The sequence below is a fragment of the Typopeltis vanoorti genome, chromosome 11 (assembly GCF_054136105.1).
Source record: "Typopeltis vanoorti isolate ZY-2024b chromosome 11, IOZ_Tvanoo_1.0, whole genome shotgun sequence".
NCBI classification, from domain to species: Eukaryota; Metazoa; Arthropoda; class Arachnida; order Uropygi; family Thelyphonidae; genus Typopeltis; species Typopeltis vanoorti.
Window position 1 is genome coordinate 57,051,133 of NC_143559.1, and position 20,850 is coordinate 57,071,982.

Sequence of the window (20,850 nt, forward strand, 5' to 3'; positions counted from 1 at the left end):
GTCTTAATGAAACAGAACTTGAATAGAAATCATTCAGATATCGTCAAAGGGTTTTAGTATCAGAACTGAAAATGTTAAAGAACCACAGTTGATCAACTTGTGATGTTACCAAAAGAATGAGAACCAGGATACGAATCATTTGCTGCTTTCATTCTTGCCTAGATTTCTTTTCTAAGAACGTTTGTAATGCATGAGAGCAAGATGAATGTGTTTCACAAGGACTGCATGTAGAGTAGTGATACTAGTGAAAATGTACAAGTGCTAGTATCATCAATGTTAATTTCTTCAAAGAGATGGGTAAATGAAAAAACGTTGCAGTGTTATATGCAGTCGAAGACTGTGCATGTGTATTTTTAATAAGTTAGGAAATTATTGACCTTATTTAAGTTATCTTACATTAGCTATTCAGGTGATACTTTTTTAGAGTTGTCTGTTATTGTTTAATTGCTATTCTCTGATCTTGTACTGATGATGCCTATGATGCTTAAGTCTAAATTCCACATTAATAAAGTTTTTGCATGAGCTTTTCTCTGTTTTTATAATTCTTTTGATTATACCAACTTGTATTTCATTATGGAAACAAATCTGATATTGGCTGTCCTACCTGTTTGGCCATAATAGGACAGTTTACTGCAAGGGACTGGTATGCTCTGTAAGTGTGGTTGTATTTTTTTTAAGATTTTAGGTTTTTCAGATGTCTTTGATATATGGAGTAGTGGTAGTTTGGTCTGCTTGGGAGAGCAGGAAGGAGATATGTGGTTATGGGTTTTTTTTGGATATGATGGAAACTGTAGCCTTTGGCTAAGGTTTTGTGAATATGGTCAAGTTCATTGGAGAGGGCAATGAACTAATTTAGTCATGTTGTAATTTTAACCCTTTCTGTCCGAATGATTCCAATTGGAATCGCTAACTTACTTAGCTTTCATAGCCCATATTACATGGCGATTGATTCCAATTGGTATCATACGTTGTTCCATTTTTTGCTGACAGATTGCAGCTGTCTGAAAAATACTTGATACCTTGCTTTCTTAGATTAAAGACAAAATAAATAGAAAAAACAATTTTTTTTTCACTTGAAAAAAAAATTCAGGTCAGAAAGGGTTAATAATCTCATGTTGTGGGGAATGACTGAATATCAACCTGAGAGGGGGATAGGTTCTGTTAGCAGTGAAAGCCAGGGATCAGTCAGGCTGGCATGTAATTAAAGTGCCTAAGAAGGGAAGACTTATTTTCCTTTTCTGAGGTGAACTGGAATTTGGGGATGTTAACTGTTCAGATGTGTTAAAGCACTCAGGCCTTGTGGCCAAATGGAGAATGTCAGTAACAGTGCATAGCCAGACAGTAGGTCTATGTGGGATGAAGTTTAAGGCTTTCTTTTCAAAGATCTCTATTAGTTCTGGGGGGGGGGGGGGCAGAGAGCCCATGGCTGTCTCCTGTTTCTTTGTAGAATTTCCTTTGCCAAGTGAAATAGTTCATGATGGACTTAGATTTCTTCTCTATATCTCTGTTCTAACTTGAATAAGGTCTAAAGTGTGTCTCTTTACTAGGACATTGGGGAACAAAGAGGAGATATATCATTGAAATGTTGCTTTAATTCACCAAAGGATCTCTGCATATGCAGGTGCACTGGCTTTGCCCTTTTATGTGAATAGATTGGTGTTACTCGCATTCTGCTTGCTGACAACACCAAAGCTATTCATGTGCTAGTAGAAGAAGAGCCTGCTGTGAACCGAAAACTGAATGCTGAACTTTGAATGATCCTTTTAGACATCTAGCATTTCAGCTGTCAAAGAATTTCAAAAAAAAAAAAAAGCAAACTCAGTGCATCATTTGCTAATCTAAAAAAAAAAAACAATCCTACAGAAAAATTATGATTCAGACTGAATGTTGCCAATGTACTACCACAAGCAAAACCACCAAGCAACCTCTTCCATGAAGAATGTGAAGCACTAGAAATGAAGAGGAGGATTTAACTACTAAACCTGATAAGGGGAATGCTATAGTAGTTCTAAACCACCATAATTATGCATTAAAATTTGCCTCTTTGTTTGAAGATCACTTCGGACTCCTTTAAACACATGGCCTGTCGGAATTACTATAAACTAAAACCATGCAATTCTAGACCCCCATCCATTTGGTATATCTAGACTACAAATAAAATCCACCAACAGAATGTGCTATGGGTCCAATTGTGCCATTAATTCATCCACATACAAATAAGTCACTAGCTTAGCCTATCTTTTTTGCTGTAACATCATCTTGTGAAATTGTTTTGATTGAAAATTACCAGTGCATGAAGGACATTCACTGAGTGAAATATTTATAGCAATAAATTTGCTATAAATTTATAGTAATAAATTGTATGTAAAAGCATGTTCCATGCAACTAGATATTTCTTTCAGTCAGGATTAAACTCTCCATTTTGGACTAAATGTCAACAAAATTGTAATATTTATCAAATGAAATTAGATATCTGATTTGTTTTATCATATGTTGGTTGGGACATTTCTTGGTTATACAAAGTTACTTTCAAATTTTTCTAGCTTCAACACTAATGTTGAAGATTCTGCTGCTGATAAAACAGCAGCAGAACGTTGCTGTTAACAACTATAAACTTTCACATGGACTGTATGGCTTTGCTATTACAAAGAAAAGTTACGATAAGAACTGAATCCATTTTAAATAAGCAAATCCTTAATGGATATTGGGATATTTATCAAACAAAATTGACAGGATTCAGAAGTTATATTCTGTATGTTAGAACATGTTTCAAGAAGTAGCAATTTATAGATCAATCTAATTTATAGAATAGTTCAAAAATTCTAATTTCTTTATCAAGTCAAAGTTTCCATGGTTTTATATATATCCATGCTTTTGTGTCCAGCAGGTTTGTAATTGTCTTTAGGTAGTAGCTAAATTTCTTTGCTTGGTGTGAGACTTATTGATTCTACTTATCTGAGGTATAAAATGTCTTGAAAAAGTTTCATGTTTGGTCTCTGGAGCAGGGTTTCCATATGACATAAAAAAAAAAAAAATCAATAAAAATATAAAATTATAAATAATAAAACAAAATAGAAGAAAAATTCCTAGCTTGCTCACAGTACTGAAGGCTTTTTATGACTTCTATTCTATTCAAGAAAGGTTTGAATAGAAGTAAAAAAAAAAAAAATCAATATGCATGTTTCTTGAAATGTGCATTTTGCCTTCTTTTCCATTGTATAAGAAATCTATGTCATGAATAAATTTAATTTAATCCTTTATCCAAGTGTAAGCACAAAGCTTGCCCCTGAAGTATCTTCAGGACTGAGGCAACTCGTAAAGGTGGACTTAGCTCTCATCACTTGTCTTAGTATCTCCCATAATGCAAAGCATATCTCCTTGCAGACATGTATAATGCTATGCATTAAGGGAAAGGCCACTACCCAGACCGGTTTTGACCTTTATTGAGGTCTCGTCAGTGGGAGCCAGACCCAGAGGGTGATACTAAATTAAAAGCAATGGAGAAGTCATATTTACCTATGAGTTGCCAAAAGGTGTTTCACCTTATTATTAAATTACTCTGGATTTAGAGAAAGATGTTAGAAGTTTTTTCCACTTGGTTAGACTATAATAAATTTAGTTTAATTCTTTATCTAAGTGTAGGCAAACAAAGTTTGCACCTGAAGTATCTTCAGGACTGAGGCAGTTCATGGTAAAGATGGACCAAGCTCTCATCACAACCTGTCTCAATTTAATAATAAGGCGAGACACCTTTTGGCAACTTGTATAGGTAAATATGACTTCTCCATTGCTTCCACCTTAGTATCACCTCTGGGTCCGGCTCCCACTGAGAAGACCTCAATAAAGGTTGAAACTGGTCTGGATAGTGACCCTTCCCTTAATGCATATCATTATACATGTCTTCAAGGCGATGTGCTTTGCCTTATGGGAGATACTAACACAAGTAGTGAGGAGAGCTTGGTTCACCTTTACCATGAGTTTTTTTTGTTTATAAAAAACTTACCCACAATGGAAGGTATGTCGATCACCTATTACACCACCATTACTCCCAGCAGTATGATGTTATCCAAACCTTAGCTAGCAGAGCCAGAACCATCTGCTAGGATCACATTAGCCTCTCAACTGAATTTTGTTTGCTTACACACACTTGGATAAACGATTTAATTATTTTAATCATGGAATTAAAATATTTATTTAATTATTTTAATTCCATGTTCAAATTTCTTGAAATTTGAACATGGAATTTTGCAACTAGTTAGTATGCTACATTGCATGAACATTTACCATAGAAGAAATTTAGTTGGCAGATGGCTGAAGCACAGTGAATGCCAAACTGGAACGAGATCCTGAAAAACACCAGGAGCCTGAAATATATTAGACCAATTACTAAAGCATTTGAATGCTTGGGAATAGTGAATAACTAACTCGGTGGGCATGTGGTTTTAAATGGTAGAACATGTTGACTGATATAATTGGCATATTTAAAATATTCTTAATAGTTCAGTTTATTATGCTTTTGGAAAGAATCAGCAAATATTTCATCTTAGCAGGGAGAAAAAAAAAAGTACCAGAATACAATTTTGCTAAATGAATTAGTGAGAAATTGATTAATCCAAAGTTTTGTGACATTCAGGCTATAAATAGGTTGGTTGTGGAGTGTGTGTGTGAGAGAGATGTAATATTGAGATTCCATGAGTTGTCTTTTGTGTCTAAGAGTAAATACTTGGATTGGACAAACTAGAAAGTCCTAAAGCATTAAAATTTTTTTTTTTCTAATCACCTCTTGTCTTGTTTAACATTCAGCTATGATGATAGTTATGATCTGACAAAAACTATCTTCTTTGCCTTTAAAAAAAATACATCAAATGACTGTATTAAAAAATAAATGTCTTTTATTAAATTTTATATTTATATATATATTTTTTTATTATTATGAAGATGCTACAAAATTTTTCGGATGCGAACTCGGAGCCCAAACTCAGTTTGATTTAAAAAATGAACGTTATATTGTGAATGGATCTCATGAAGCCCCAAAGCTGCAAGATCTTTTAGATGGCTTTATTAAACGTTATGTTCTGTGTCCATCTTGTGAGAATCCAGAAACTGTACTGGTGAGTAGCTATGCATTTTTCAAATGTTAATTCTTATGTTCCTTCTGTGTAATACACAAGCATCATTTGTTTGAGAGTGTTAAAATACTTTGGAATATGGACTATATATTACATTTCTATAAATATTTCATATGTATGTGTGAAGATGATTACTAATAAGAACCATCAATACTTGTAAGAGCTTGGGTGATTGTGAAAGCCTTAACTTTGAAATGCAGATTTTACCTTGTACCTCCTTCATAAATTCAGGTGCCTAAACCTCTATCCTGCACTTGAGCATCTTATGGGCCCAATGTTCATTCTGGTTTTCTTGGCTGAATTCTACTGTTGTTTTCCTACTATACAGGGTGTTCGGGATAAATTTGACAGTTTCGTAAGGAAAAAGAAAATCTTCTTTGTATCTATTAAATTTAATGAATTGACAAAAAACATTACAGGCAGAGTTAATTACAATACTATCAACAAGATTTACTCAAAATAACCACCATTAGCATCGATCACAGCTTCAATCCTGCTTCGGAACCTCGAACAAGCTGATGCTACAGTCTCCCTGGGAAGGGCCGCAAAAACTGTTTTAATTTTATCCATTAACTGGGCTTTTGTATTACTGGAAGTGCGATTGGTGTCTTTTTCAACTGCGCCCCATACAAAATAATCCATGGGGTTAAGGTCTGGGGAGTTTGGAGGCCAAACATTTGGACTGGTGAAGTCGTAGAAATTTTCAGACAACCATTTTTGACTTTTCCCAGAGGTGTGGCAAGGGGCCGAATCCTGCTGCCATACATACGGCCTACCATTGGCTACCCTTGTTATCCAGGGCTTGACTACAGTGTTTAGCAACTCCACGTAGCCATCTGAAGTCAACCTGAGGCCCTCTTGGAAAAAATGCGGAGGCATCACATTGCCTTCAGAGGATACACATCCGAAAACCATCACAGTTTGGGGAAATTTAGTCTGCATTACACGAGGAATGTCCTTTGTACTGTATGCAAGCCATCTGTTATTCTGCGTGTTGTGTTTTTGATCCTGGCAAAAGTTTTTCTCATCGGAAAAGAACCAGATTGTTTGTGGTTCCGCAGGATGTTTCACTTTGCTTAGAAGTTTCTTCGCGTTTATCAAACGTTTTTCACGGGCCTTTTCTGTAAGCAGCTGACCTTTGCGGCGCTTGTATGAGTAGTAGCGGAGGTCTTCATTGAGTGCAAGCTTCATAGTAGAGGCTGCAACATTCATTTCACGTGACAAAGCCCGAATTCCAATGCCAGGGATCTTCAACACCTGTTCCTGCAGATTTGCGAGGAATTCTGCTGTACGAACGCAATCAGATCGTCTGCTAGGGATCTTTCTTCTTGCTACATCCTCGTAGTCACCATTGCAAGTCTCTAGTTCATGCCTGATTGTTTTTACTGTATTCAGGGAGCATTGGGCAGCAGTCGAAATATCCTTATTTTGATGGCCGGCACGAATCATCATGATACAAGTTATTCTCTTCCATGATTCAGGTGGGTTCCAGCTATCCATCCTTTCTGACATCTTGTATATGAATGAAGAAGGGTCCAACCTTTTAAATGAAGAGAAGTGTGTGTTAATACATGTAACTTACGGAAAAATATAATTAATTATAAATATGTCAAATTTATCCCGAACACCCTGTATGTAAGATGAGAAATCAGTGATTGGGTGTGGTGAGAACTATCCTTATGGCTCCTTCAGGATAACAGAAGAAAGTTAAAATATTTTGGACACATTGAAAGGGTGGAAGGACTTTTCAGAACAGTAATAGAAGGTAAAGTTCCTGGAAAAAGAGGAAGGGGCAGACCGTCAATGAGGTGTGCATGCGTGGACCGACTGATCTTCAGAGTGTTGAAGCCTCCAGAAAAGCATATAACAGAACTACATGGCGAGGACTGGTGCAGCACATCACAGAGCATCAGAGTGACCATACAGCATCTGTGGATGTCTAATGAACAGATAATTATAGAGGGGGGGGGGGTTGGAGGTTTCAGAAGTATTCCTCACATCAGCAGTGAAAATTGAACCCAGTTCTTTTCCATCTAAAGGGTACATGTTAGATCTTTCCAATCATGCTACAGAAATGCTCCTGGTGAAAGATTATGTATTGATTTAAATCGGTATATAATTTCTTATCAGAACAACACATACTTGTGAACTATATGCATCAGCTATTAAATTTCATGCAACTTGACACCCAGTTGTTGACTTTTGTCAGTTAATGCTATAATATGATATACCAGTATAATAGGATAATGTTTCAGTGAATAATTGTAGTGCAGCATACATACATTTGTCGGATGAAGAACATGGCCAGGTGACTTTGAAATACCTGTTTTTGAAAGTTATTTTCTTTCAGATAAACCCTGCTTTAATTTTGAGGAATATAATTGCTTTATACATTTGTTAAAATTAAACAGTTTTACTTGCCATTTTAAATATGTATGCTTATCAGCTTCTTTAAGTACCATCATTATTAAAAAGCAATATATGTAATTTTTTTTTGGATCATTCCAACTTAAATCATCAGGGGGCTGAAGCTGCATAATATTTTGTAATTTTGAGTTTTGTCACCTTTAGGTGGAAGAAAATATTTTAAAAATTTTTTTCTGGTATCTTATTATGGCAGCTACCGTTTTTATTTGGTGGATCCACAGAATTTTTACAATGACAGGAGGTTTAAAATTAATTACAGCAGGTGCAACCTGCTGCTTTAGGTGTTTAGTGTTTCCCATTTTTGTGCTCTACCCTGTAAGCCATGGGTTGAATCCCAAGTCTTTTGTGTGTATTTTTATGAATGTGTAGCAGACTATGTATGCTCAAAATCACCTTGATTGAAGCATTTATGTGAAAATTTCCGAGTTTGCATAATTAAAAACAGGTGACTTGAAGCCCAAAGAGGTTTTGAGGTACAAAATAAAAGTTTTTTGAAAATTTTATGAACTTTGATAAGTAGTATAAAGCAATATTGGTCCATTCTATTATTAAAAAAAAATTTTTAAGACCTCCTGTAAGGTGTAAGCAAAGTTAAGTTTTACATTGTTGGCACCCAAATACAAGTAATTCATTACTCACCAATGCCTTGTTAGAATTTTACCAAAGCAAAGTGGGAAGAATTTTCTCTTAAGCTTCATGATTTATTTTAGCAGTATTACAACATCACACAAACAAAATTATCAAAAGATGTGTATTAACTGACATATTTTCCTGTATTTCAAATCAACATCTTTAGAGCAAACATGCAACGAGTAGGTGAGAAAATTCAAATTATAATGGACAAATGATCTAAAGTCATAATGTGGCACCCTCTAATCTTGTAAAAAAGATATTACGGTAGTGTAGGAGTTGATCTTAGGATAAGTCAAATGTTTGATGAAAAAAATTTCAAGTAAATTTTTGAAAAAAAAGTGACTTCTTGGCCCAAAGATATCAATTTCTTTATCATTTTAAAGTATGTTAAACCATCTTGTGTACATGGAGTACCTAAAATCAATAAATCTAATATTCCCCTATGTCGTGTAGTTGATGGTATACAGTCCCACTTATACTTGCCCAACAGATAGTTGAGTTGCTTGCCTCCCCCATTGTAACTTCTCTACTTCTATTTTTAAAAAAATTGTCCATTTCAGATCATATGTTAAAAATTCAGCCATAATGGTTTGATGTCACTTCCTTATTTACTAGTGTACCATTAACAGATTTTCTTGAAGTCTGACCAGGGCTTCCCTGTGCGGCTATGCAGGCAGTGCTGTGCCGTGGGTAGGAGGCGCCCTTGTGCAAAACGTTTTTCAGCGCCCCCATAAAATAAGTTTCCATGAAAAATTTTTACGAAAAATTTTATTTAACAGCAGTAGAACATTGTAATCACTGAAATTCATAAATAAGAAAATTTTAATAATAAACATTTTCAAAAATGTTTATTCCTTAATATATAAATACAACAGAATATATATATATATATATATATATATATATAAACAAAAAATAACTTTTATTTTAATATAAAAAGAAATATTACATAACGAAGATAATTTGGATTCATACTTTTAACTATATAACAATTAGTATAAATAGATTTATTTTACATATTTATCCATCTTGCTTTGGCTGCCACAAAATTTTTAACAATATCTTTAATGTCTAATGAATCCATAATATTATTTTCAATTGTATAATTGATAAATCCGTTAGACGCTCTCCAGACATTGTTGACCGCAAATAATTTTTTATTAGTTTCAGTTTTGAAAAATAAAGTCATACCATCAATATTGCGATTGTCGGAATCTTGATTGTCGCTCAGTTTTAAGTGCAAATCTTTACAATGTTTCATTAAATCTTCATCGCTCCAATCTTTTTAATTTGCTAATGTCTCTTATAACTTTAAAGTCTTCGCTATGTTGTTTTAAGAGTATGAATCTTTCTGTGACTGAAATTATTGTCATGTCTAAAATCGCAAAGAAAAAAAATTAATTTAAAATTTTGATTAGGATCATGCATTGTCTCATCTGATGCTCTGTAACCAAACATTTTTGTTTTTGTTCTTTTGTGAATGTCGGAAAAATAGGATCAATATTAAGATTGCTTGCTACTTCTTTTGCAGTTCTAATAATATTTTCAAAATATTGGTCTCTTCGGCGAGTATTTAATTCTTGTATAACATAATCGAGATTTTCTGTAATTTTTCCTATATCAAATGTTGGATTCTGCATTATTTTGCTTGCAACATTTACGAGACTTAAGATTTTATACCAAACATGAACAGAGCAAATAAATTTAAACGAATAAATCTTTGAAATTAAGTTGTCTGCCTGAACTCTAGAATCAATATCTTTAGTTTCATCTTCTGTAATATCAAAAAGAGCCTGGTAAATTTCCTTGATATTATTTTTAAGTGGTTTTATTGCTTCTACTCTACTTTCCCACCTAGTAGCAGAAAGTGGTTTCAAATTTAAAACATGAATGTTTTTTAATATAGCCCAACGTTTCACAGATATTAAAAATAATTATATAATTCCTGTATTATCCCAAAAAAATTTAGTTTCACAGGATATCTTAGCTGCATCATTAACTACCAAATTTAATGAATGAGCAGCACACGGAATAAAAAAAAGCCCTTGAATTTATTTCAAGGATTTTTTTCTGCAGTCCATTATGTTTGCCTCGCATATTTGAACCGTTATCATAAGCTTGGCTGCATAAATCCAAAATGTTAATATTCAATCATTTTAAATATTTTTTTATAAATTGAAATAGTCCTTGCCCAGTGGCATCTTCTACAGATTGAAAACCCAAAAAATGTTCATGAATTTCTGCTATATTTGTATCTTTATTTTGATTAACAAATCTAATAACAATAGATAATTGTTCTGTGTGGCTTATATCTGGAGTAGTGTCAAGAATTAATGAATAATATTTTGCTTCTTTAACCATTTCTAAAATTTTTTGTTTTATAGCTTCAGAAATTATACAGATGATTTCATTTTGTATTTTATCACCTAAATAATGCGCAATGTTCTTTTTTTTGTAATGTTTGGATGTGATGCAAGTGTTCTGCCATTATCGAATCAAATTTAGCGACAGTTTCTACTAACTTTAAAAAAATTGCTGTTATCATTTTCAAAAAGTTTTTGTGAAGCACCTCTAAAAGCTATACACTGTCTTGATAAATATTGTATTATGGAGATTAACCGTTCTATAACAGATTGCCAATATTTTTTCTCAGTTTCGTATAATCTTTGTTGTGTGCAATCAATAGTGCATTTCTTAATCAACGACATTTTAAGTTCACTGTATTTTGAACAGTTTTTAATGTGTGCGGAACTTGTCTCATGTATTTTTAGTATATGACTCAAATGTTGCCAATCATTACAACCATATTCATTAGTAAGTTGGGAATTTTGACTACCAAATATTTCACAATAATAACAGAAAACTGAATTTCGCGATTCTAAATAACTTCATAAAAGTTTTTCTCCATTTGCTAAAGTTTGATAATAGTATGAATCAGAAAACTTGTGGCCAAATTCATCTTTGGGAAATTCTTTATTAACTACTTGACGCGGGTAATGCTCAACTAAACAATTACTAACTTTGGTAGTTATGATTCAGCCGAGTACCTGGATCATTAACGTTAAAATTTGAAGTTTCGTGTTTCGCTGAATCGGAATCCAATATTTCTTCTGCTGCAACTTTTGTAGACAGTCCAGTTTTATTTTCGCATGTAACATTTGTTTCGTCATAGTTACCTTGTGTCCTCTCTTTTTCTGGAGTAGAGCTACATGGAGTACTTGCTTCGTCAGAACTTTCTGTTCTGACTTTGGTTGGTCCTGAAGTTAAAAATTTATTCAGCGATCCAGCCAGTTTATGTTCCAGTTGTACTTGCTGCAATTGTCTTTTCCTGTTTTGTGCACCAGATAACTTTTTTGGCTTTTTTTCCCGACATCTAAGGGTTAACACACTTGGTTAGAGTTTAAAATAAGAAGAGCATTAAAAGTTATCCACCAAAATAAATAATTTCTGAAATTTTCCCTTCAACTTATTTTTAACCCCTTAACCGACTATTATTTTTAAGGTGAATGGCCCAAGACTGACTATTTTTTTTAATTACAGAATTTGATTTTTCAGATGTTTTTGAATAATAAATATGCTTACATTTTAGGTATTTTTTGAAAATTAACAAGTAGAGATATTAGCCACTGATTGATTTCTCAGTGATATTTATTTAATATTTTTTACATTCTGGTAATTGTTTAATAATTAAGAAATTTCTAGAATATTTAAATTATTTATTAAAGAAATCAGTAAAAGGACCCCAATGTCTTCCAACCAGAACAAGAACAAATATATAAATAAATCTCTTATTGAAAATTATTTATTTTCTAGACGTCTACCCAACATAACATAAAAATCTTTTGTTTTCAAAATAGTTTAACTAAAATTAAACAATTTAACTGATTTTCAAACTTAGCAAAAATATAATAGATGTACTTACTTTATGTGAATAATAATCCCAATTCGCAAAAAATTTACTAAACAACCATAAATATATTTTATAAAACAAAAGGCAACTGCACAGTAACACTGTTAGTGTAACGCACAAAATGAAATGATGCAAAAATACACCAAAAATTATCAAGAAAGGGCCAATTGCAGTATATGTAAACAAAGCTCATCTAATAGCTCATAAATAACCTATGTTTATTAATTTAATTTGAGCCTGTCAGCCTGATGCGCCGATAGTCTATCCCGCATATATACGGGGTTTTTAGCTAAGGTCCTTCAGCTGATTAATATGTTTATAATTTATAAACTATTATCTTTAAAATTTTATTTGTCTATCAAAAATCTAAAAATAAGTACACAATTAAATTCAAAGTCAAATTGTCCAAGGTCACTTAAACACAGAATACACAATACACTCAATATGTTTCACATTCAAAATTGAAATGACTCCGAAAAAAATGTAAGTGCGTGTTTGGATGGATGTTATTTCGTCTATTCAAATTCGAAGCGGAATTTAAGAAAACGAACATTGTAATGTACATCTACATTTCAGACTAAATATTTTTGGATAGATCAGTGTTTCTGAAACTTCAGATATCCGTGTACCCTTCTTTAATTTTCATTATTACCAAGTACCTTTTCAAAATACCCCTATCAAAATAATAATAATAATAAATAAAAATATTTCATTGTAACTGTGTTTTATTTAAATTTAGATGTACATTTAAACAAAAAAAACATGATTTATTTTTAATAGAACAAAATTTATAAAGATACTAATCATTTTTACTTAATATAAATAATTTATCACCAATGAGAGGAGTGAAATTGCTTATTTCTATATCTGCTATATTGCTCTCTTTTGTGCGTTTTATAAATCCAGTCTTTAAGCAATGATCCGTACTTAACGATTTGAAAACTAAAAAAATTACCGTATTTACTTGACTATAACTCGTACTTTTTTCCCAAAATTAAAGCTAAAAAATCGAGATATATGTGGGGATTTTCGGAAACTAAAGTTTTCAGAAAAAAAAAAAACTGAAAATGGGTATGACTTACCAAGAATCTTCTATTCTCCATCACTTCTTCTGTCCTCAAGAGGTTTCCTTGTGTGTAATCAGTTATCTACCCAAATAGAGTCATCTTCTTTCCCATTATATCAAGCAAAAATTATCAGTAATTTAAGACTTGAGAACGTAATGAACAATTCTTGGCAAATTACTAATGAGAAGTGAAAGATGTGCGTGATTGTAGGCCAGTATAATAGAGAAAAAGCCACTATTAAAAAGTGCACATGATTGGTATGGCATTAACAAAAGATCGAGCTACCCAAACAAAACAAGCTGACAATTGAATTGAAATGCTAATTCTCTTAAACTGATCTTCATCATATCTGAAATGCATTCACTATATATTTCTTAGTTTTAACACGTTCATGATGGGGTAGTGTCAAGCAAAACCATATGTTGCACCTGCCGTATATAGCAGTTTCTGTTGGAGGGAAGATGTCATTCGTTAGTCAGTGTTTATATTCTCAGTTGTCTGTAATTGTGCTGTTTGTTGAGAAATATATATTAGTCTGCAAATGATGTCTGTGAACCTTATCCAGTGACATGATAAAACTATTTGGTTTTAGTGTTTCTGCAGTATAATGGCTGTTGGGGATAGCATATTGTTTATTGCAGGGAGCGAATTATCACTCATATGTGAAATTCGGGGAGATAGCACCCCGCAGCTTGAGTAGGAGAATTCATGCATAATATAATTTAATAGATATATATTTATATATAGACTATAAAAGTTTATGAAATTCACATCGTATGATACTTTATGGGTTGTTTCCTTAAGTATCTAATAAGTGGGTTCGAAAAAGTTTAGTTTTAGTATGTATGACTGTAATTTTTTTATTAATAAAATATAATAAGCAGATATTTAACTGTCAATGGGAAATGGCACCTTTTTATTTGTTAACTAAACGCTGCATTTTTGTAAAATATCTTGTTGCCGTAATATGGCTGAGCGAGCACCGTGAGGCAGGCTGCCTCTAAGCTACATCCTGTCAACGGTACTGGGCAAAGCACAGTGTAAGAATGAATTCACGGTCTGTCTTAAACTAACAATTTCCACTAAAAATATAATAAACAATCGAGAATATTTCTAAAATTTTCATTGAGTCAATGCTTACTCTGTGAAATAAAATCTGTGGTAATATTGATAACGTTTCACTTCAAATGATATAATTCAAGAATAAGAAAATTTATATTTTTTAAAATTATTTCCCCTGGTGAAATGGTGCCCCTATCTTTAAGCACCCTTGTGCGGCACACAACCGCACGGCTTGGCCCTGCATGCAGGTTGTGCCCTGCACAAAGGCCCCTGATCAGGAGGGGTGCCATTTCAAGATGATAAATAATAGTAAAATTTTATACAATGCTCTTATTCTTGAAGCAAAACTTTATTACATAAATTGCACGACTTCAAATAAACAATAAGGCGATAAAATGAACAGTAAACTCAACAACTGATTAGCTGCTTTGCTTTGACGTACCACTTCATGAGTGGTGCGTCAAAGCAGGTTTGAACTGTGTTGTGATGATTTTTTTGTGATAATTGAAGAAAGAAATTTTTTAAGATGCTCTGTTTTTATGTACACATGTATATGTTTTATTTATATACTAAATAAATACAAATTTCTTAAATTAATTTCATTTTTTGCAAATTCTATTTTTTTGGTGCTGAAATATAACTTTGAACAAAGGTGCCTCTTATCCACGGGGTGGAGAAAGATTATTTTTAGTCAGCAGTGGCTACGAAACATTCTCCTAATTTAACAAGTATGGCTAAAGAGCTTCCTTATCCTGCCTGATGGCTCTTGACCTCTCTATGTAATCCTTCTTATATAGTTAAACCTGTGGAGTATCCATGACTATAGAATAACACATATGACACACGTTTTATACTAATAAATATGAAAAGAGAGAGTTCCAGATGAGGAGGCACAATTATAAAAAGATGCTTCATTTAGTTTATGACCTAAAGCACAAGGCCTTTAGGAGTCTTAGGAGTCTCCTGAATTTAGGAGACTTATTCTAAGATCAACTTGTACACTAGTTGAATACTTTTTTTTCACAACATTAGATCATGCAACATTAGGATTTTGTCTATTACAGTTTGGATGGTTTCACTTACCTCATTGTGGCATGTTTGCTGGTTTGAAATCCAGTGAAGTATAAGCCAGTTAATAAGCTTTTTTTTATAATTTGGTTGGTGTTGTAATATCATTAAAATAAGTTGTAACAGTAGCACCTAAGAAAATATTAGGTAGATACACCTTAAGAAATTATGACAGATTTGTGAATGATTATAGCAAAAAAAAAAAAAAAAAACCTGGATGGTGCTTCGTATCATATTCATCCTTAAAGCTGAAGTCATCCCAAATCAAATATCTGATCATCCGATTAAAATGTGAGATCTAAGAGCTAAGTGAGATCATCAACATTCCAAAATCTTATGGGATAATCCATATTTTGAAAAGACTGGTGGCTCTCTAAGTATCTCTTAGTCATTCAATGAAGAAGAGCTTATGATGGCCATTAAAGAAATAAAACTAAGTAAAAGTCTCTGGGATTTGACATTGTCCAAGGATGTTTAACCCATTCTGATAAAAAGATCTCTTTTTAGCACTGATCTTCAATACTATTCCACGTGATCAAGCTGGTTTTTAACCATGATGAAATTACAATACTTTGTAATTCTTGCATTCACTACATTGAAGTGGGATTTGAGAAGCACTTAAAAACTGGGATTGTCTTTACACTTTACCATGGTTTGTCACAATATGAAGAAAATGGATAATTTACAAGTTTCTGAAAATTACATGATGTAATAAGATGATTTACCTACTGAATAAGATACTTTCTGATGGGATTATTCAGGTATTGATGGGTAATGCAAATAGTAAACCAAGATGAGAAATGGCTTTCTGAAAGGATATGCTCTTGCTCCCACTGCTATTTAATTTGTATATCAGATTTCCCTTAAATGTATTCTTGGCAGTTTGCCTATGTTTGGCAACCTTGCAATTACAATGCAACATATAAGAGTGAAGGTTTTGGAGAATATCTTGAATGGAGACAGGCACACACTCAGTCTATATCTTAGGAAATGGAGACCAGAATTCTACTGCTTCCATCTAAATAATATAACTAACCTCACTTTAAATCTCTCTTTTAAATGAGATTTCTACCTTATAGTCTCATCTTGGCATTATTTTGGATAGAACTTTATCATCTATAATAAACATCTTGCAAACATGGCTGCTAAATTGAGAACAAGGTAAAATATTCTCAGCAAGTTGGTACATTCTGGGGAGCATACAGTTTTTTTATATGGCTTCCACCTATGAAGTTCATTTGAAACTATGAAGTCACTTCATGGTTCCAAATTGAAATTTTTCTAGTGAGAGAGCCCCTCCAAATTTTCATTATCTTCTCTATTGTACAGTTCCTCACAGTATTATTTCCATCTGTTTTTTATTTCCAGTTCTTCTGTTAGTACCTCTCCATTCCTCAATTTGATTACATTCAATTTGGGTTTAAACTTGTGCTTTAGGTCATAAGCTAAATGAAGCATCTTTTTATAAGTGTGCCTCCTCATCTGGAACTCTCTCTTTTCATATTTATTAGTATAAAACGTGTGTCATATGTGTTATTCTATAGTCATGGATACTCAAGAGCCATCAGGCAGGATAAGGAAACTCTTCTGACCTCTCTCTCTCTCTATGTAATCTTTCTTATATAGTTAAACCTGTAGAGTATCCATGACTATAGAATAACACATGACACAATAAATAACTTTTTTATTATGTAAATTATGTGAAATGTATCTCTAGACATTAAAACCACATCCATCTTATCAAACTCACAAATCTGGCTTAGCGTTTTGCCACAGGATCCAGTGGCAAAACGCTAAGCTGCTACACAGATCCATATATAAACATGAATGTTTATATATAGAAAGTGCTTAAGCTTTACTTCATAGACCTAATGTTAATTGAAATGACTGTCTGACTATTTCAAAAGTTTGGGAAATTGTTATCCTTAATTGTATGAAATAAATTTAGTTGTTATATTTTAATTTATTGTTAAATTATTTGGTCACTTAACATTAAAATTGAGTTATTTTCTTTTGGTTTATTAGTCGACCATAAATATTAAAAGATCTACACAATTGTCAACAAGTTTCACCAGCTATTCTGGTGAAACTTGTATTCTAGCTTCTTCATGACAAGAGTCGGTACAACAACAACGTTTACTAGTAAGAAAAGAAGACTGGAGTAGCACAGTCAAATCAAGTGAAATTAAAACTGACGCGTAATATTATAAGCATGGAGTGTGGAGTCTCAGTCATTGTTCATTGAGTGTGTTGTATAGTTTTTTGCGAAATGAAATTCTGGGTAAGCTAAGTAAATTTATTAGGCTTTTCCAGCTGTCTTTCAGTATCATACCTTGATTTCTGTTTAGAGTCCAGAGTACAACTGCAGCTTCTTTGAAGTTTCTACATCTAAAATCTTCTATATAAGGCATGAAGCTGTTATCCCAATCGATGCAGTTGTGAGAAATCAAGAAATAATGGGCTAATCCTGAAGTGTGTGTGTTCTGTTGTTGTTAACATCTCCTATATGTTCTTTTTTTTTTTCGAATGTCTAAGTTTCATGGAATTCCTCTCTTAATCAGGTCTATCTGTGTGGGGTGCATCAACTACCATAATTGACACATTGGTAGGATGAGCCTTAAGTTGAATACAAAATATCCTGTCATTATCAGGATTATAACCAAGAAGGTTCATGCCTTAACTGTCTTCATTATCACAGCGGTCCCACGGTGGTTTGAGTCACTTCTTGAATAAACAACTATCTTACTATCCTGTCTTTGGAAGTGACCTTCTCCATTCCATCTGGTCTCTGTAATTCCCAGGATATCAATTTTATACCTCTGCATCTACCTCTGTTTATAATATAACCAGGGGGGCAGATTCCCCCCCCCCCCCCCAGTTATATTATAAACAACAAACATCACAAAAATTTGATAGCTCATACAAAAACTAATTAATTTTAATAAATTTATTTCAGAACTAAGCTAGACCAGTCGCCAAAGATATAGATATATATATATATATATATATATATATGTGTGTGTGTGTGTGTGTGTGTGTCAGCAATTGTGCTGAGAGAATACAGTGAAAAATATAACAGCTAAGAACTAATGTAAAAGTAACTGTCATGGGAAGACACTGGTAAGAATGTCATGTTACAAATGTGGAAGATATTCTCAAGGATATTGGAATTGCTTCAAAATGGAGGCAAGACGAGCATCAAGAATGAAATGATAAAGGTGACATGAAAACTTAAGATATCGGGTAATTATTTTGCAAGATTGTTAAATGATATATGCAATGACAAAGCTGTGGCAATCAATATTCAAGAGGAATAAGGTCGGGAATGTGTGTGTGTGTGTGTGTGTGTGTGTGTGTGTGTGTGTGTGTGTGTGTGTGTGTGTGTGTGTGTGTGTGTGTGTGTGTGTGTGTGTGTTGCTCCTTGAAGTTGGAAAGCCCTTCAGATATTTGAAATGTGGAAAGGCAGTCTGGAGTATCTATTTGACAGAAATGCTCATTATGGTTGCGTAAAAGATATACAGCAGCCACACTGTATAATTCAGAAATCGTAATTAAGAGGTTGAATTCCAGATGATTGAAGTTAACTTTAAAGTTCTCATCTGTAAAGAAAGGAAATAAAATTGACTGTGGGAATTAGAATTTCCATTCCAATTAAGATTTATGCAAAAAAAAATAAAATAAAAAAAATTCCATCTTAAGCAAATTTCCAAAGATGGAAATAAATCATGGTGGCAGACAGGGATGTAGCTTATCTCCAACTCTTTTTAATATATGTATTGATCAGATTATTAAAATATGGAAAACATTAAAATAAGTAAAGAGACCGAAGAATTATCAATACAATGCTTATACAGATAAGATTATATTATAAGACAGTGAAGGTGACCTTCAAAAATCAGTTGATGAATTAAGCCAACAACACAATTTAAAAATCTCACAAAAGAAAACAAAAGTCATGGCATTTAAAGGTAATCTTTTTATATCAAAAATAGTTATAGAAAATAAAATAATAGAACAGATGACAGAGTTTAATTATTTAGGCTGAATAATAACATCTAAAAGATGAAGTATAGACGAAAAAATGAAAAAATTTCAGAAAATTTGTAGAACAATTAAAAGGACACTGAATAAAAAAAAAAAAAGACAAACTCAACTAAAATATTTCAAAGTAATGGCCACTACCACTCTATTATATGGTTCAGAAACATGGACTGTTAAAAAGTAAGATGAAAGTAAAATACAAGCTGCAGAGATGAGATTTTTAATAAAAGGATGCACAAAATTGGACCATATAAGAAATGAAGACATCAGAAAAGAACTAGATATTTATAACATGAATGAAAAAAAAACAAGGAATATAGAGAAATGGAAAAACATCTATTTAGGATGAAAAGATATCAGCTTCCAAAAGAAGTGAATAGATATTGGCCAAAGGGGGGGAAGGGGGGGGAAGATAGAGACCATTGAAGCTGGAACAGGCAAAGGCCTACTCCTTGAAGAAAAGAAGTTGAGAAATTTTTGGAATATAACAAGTATCTATACTTTTGTATCTATGGTTTTGTAGTTTTGGTAGTTTCTCTAGAAAAGCTTTGTAAAAACACTACAATTATATGGAGTAAATGGTACATTATACAGAGCAGTACATAGTCTATATTTCAATTGTAAGTCGGCAGTCAAAGCTAAAGGAAATACAGGAAGATGGTTTGATGTAAAATCAGGGATAAGACAGTAATGCGTGTTATCTCCACTTTTATTCATTATCTATAAGAGGCACATTATGAAAGTGTCATTAGAATTGGAAATGTCAAACTTAGCTCTTTGTTTTATGCAGATGATGTACTCTTAAACACTTCAAGTGCAAGTCTCCAGTATTCTCTAACTAAATTGAATAACAGCTGTAAACAAATTTGGCATGAAAATGAAAAGACCAAAACTATGAAAATAGGCAGTAGCATAAAAAGCTTTAGCTGCATTAGAACAATTAAAATATTTCATCTATTTAGTGACAATTTTTACTGAAGATGACAAGTTAAATCTGGAAAGAGACAACAGAATAAGTGAAGCTAGTATGGTGGGTAGCCAGCTGAATAAATTTATATGGAATAAGAGAAAAATTAGCCAAAACACTAAACTTAACAGTATATGAAAAACAGTGTTTAAACCAGTTTTAAGTTATGGATCTGAGTTTTACAAATAAAGCACTTGATCAAAGAGTAGAGACCAGGGATATGAGGGTTCTGAGAAAAATTAGCGAAATGAACAGATGGCATCAAGCAGAATCATATTAAGAATGAAGATTCCAGCGAAAAGGCTGGAAGAGGCTGCATACTTAAGGTGGCGCTAGTAATACAATGATTTTGCGAGAGCTGGGATACAGCGAGTCTACAGTTTAGACTATATTAAATAAGAGCAAAGAATACAACAAACAAGGAAAAGTTGCTACTGCTATTTATATACTAAATAAATACAAATTTCTTAAATTAATTTCATTTTTTGCAAATTCTATTTTTTTGGGTGCTGAAATATAACTTTGAACAATGGTGCCTCTTATCTA

The 20,850-nt window shown here is 32.9% G+C and overlaps 1 protein-coding gene across 1 annotated transcript in view; it reads left to right on the top strand.

Annotated features, from left to right (window-relative positions):
- Positions 1–20,850, top strand: part of LOC150101605 (eukaryotic translation initiation factor 5-like) — a 217,072-nt gene that overhangs the window by 113,820 nt on the left and 82,402 nt on the right. Inside the window, exon 5 of the mRNA XM_090400951.1 lies at positions 4,939–5,111. Coding sequence (XP_090257077.1) covers positions 4,939–5,111 — 173 coding nt within the window. The remainder of the gene's footprint in view (positions 1–4,938; positions 5,112–20,850) is intronic.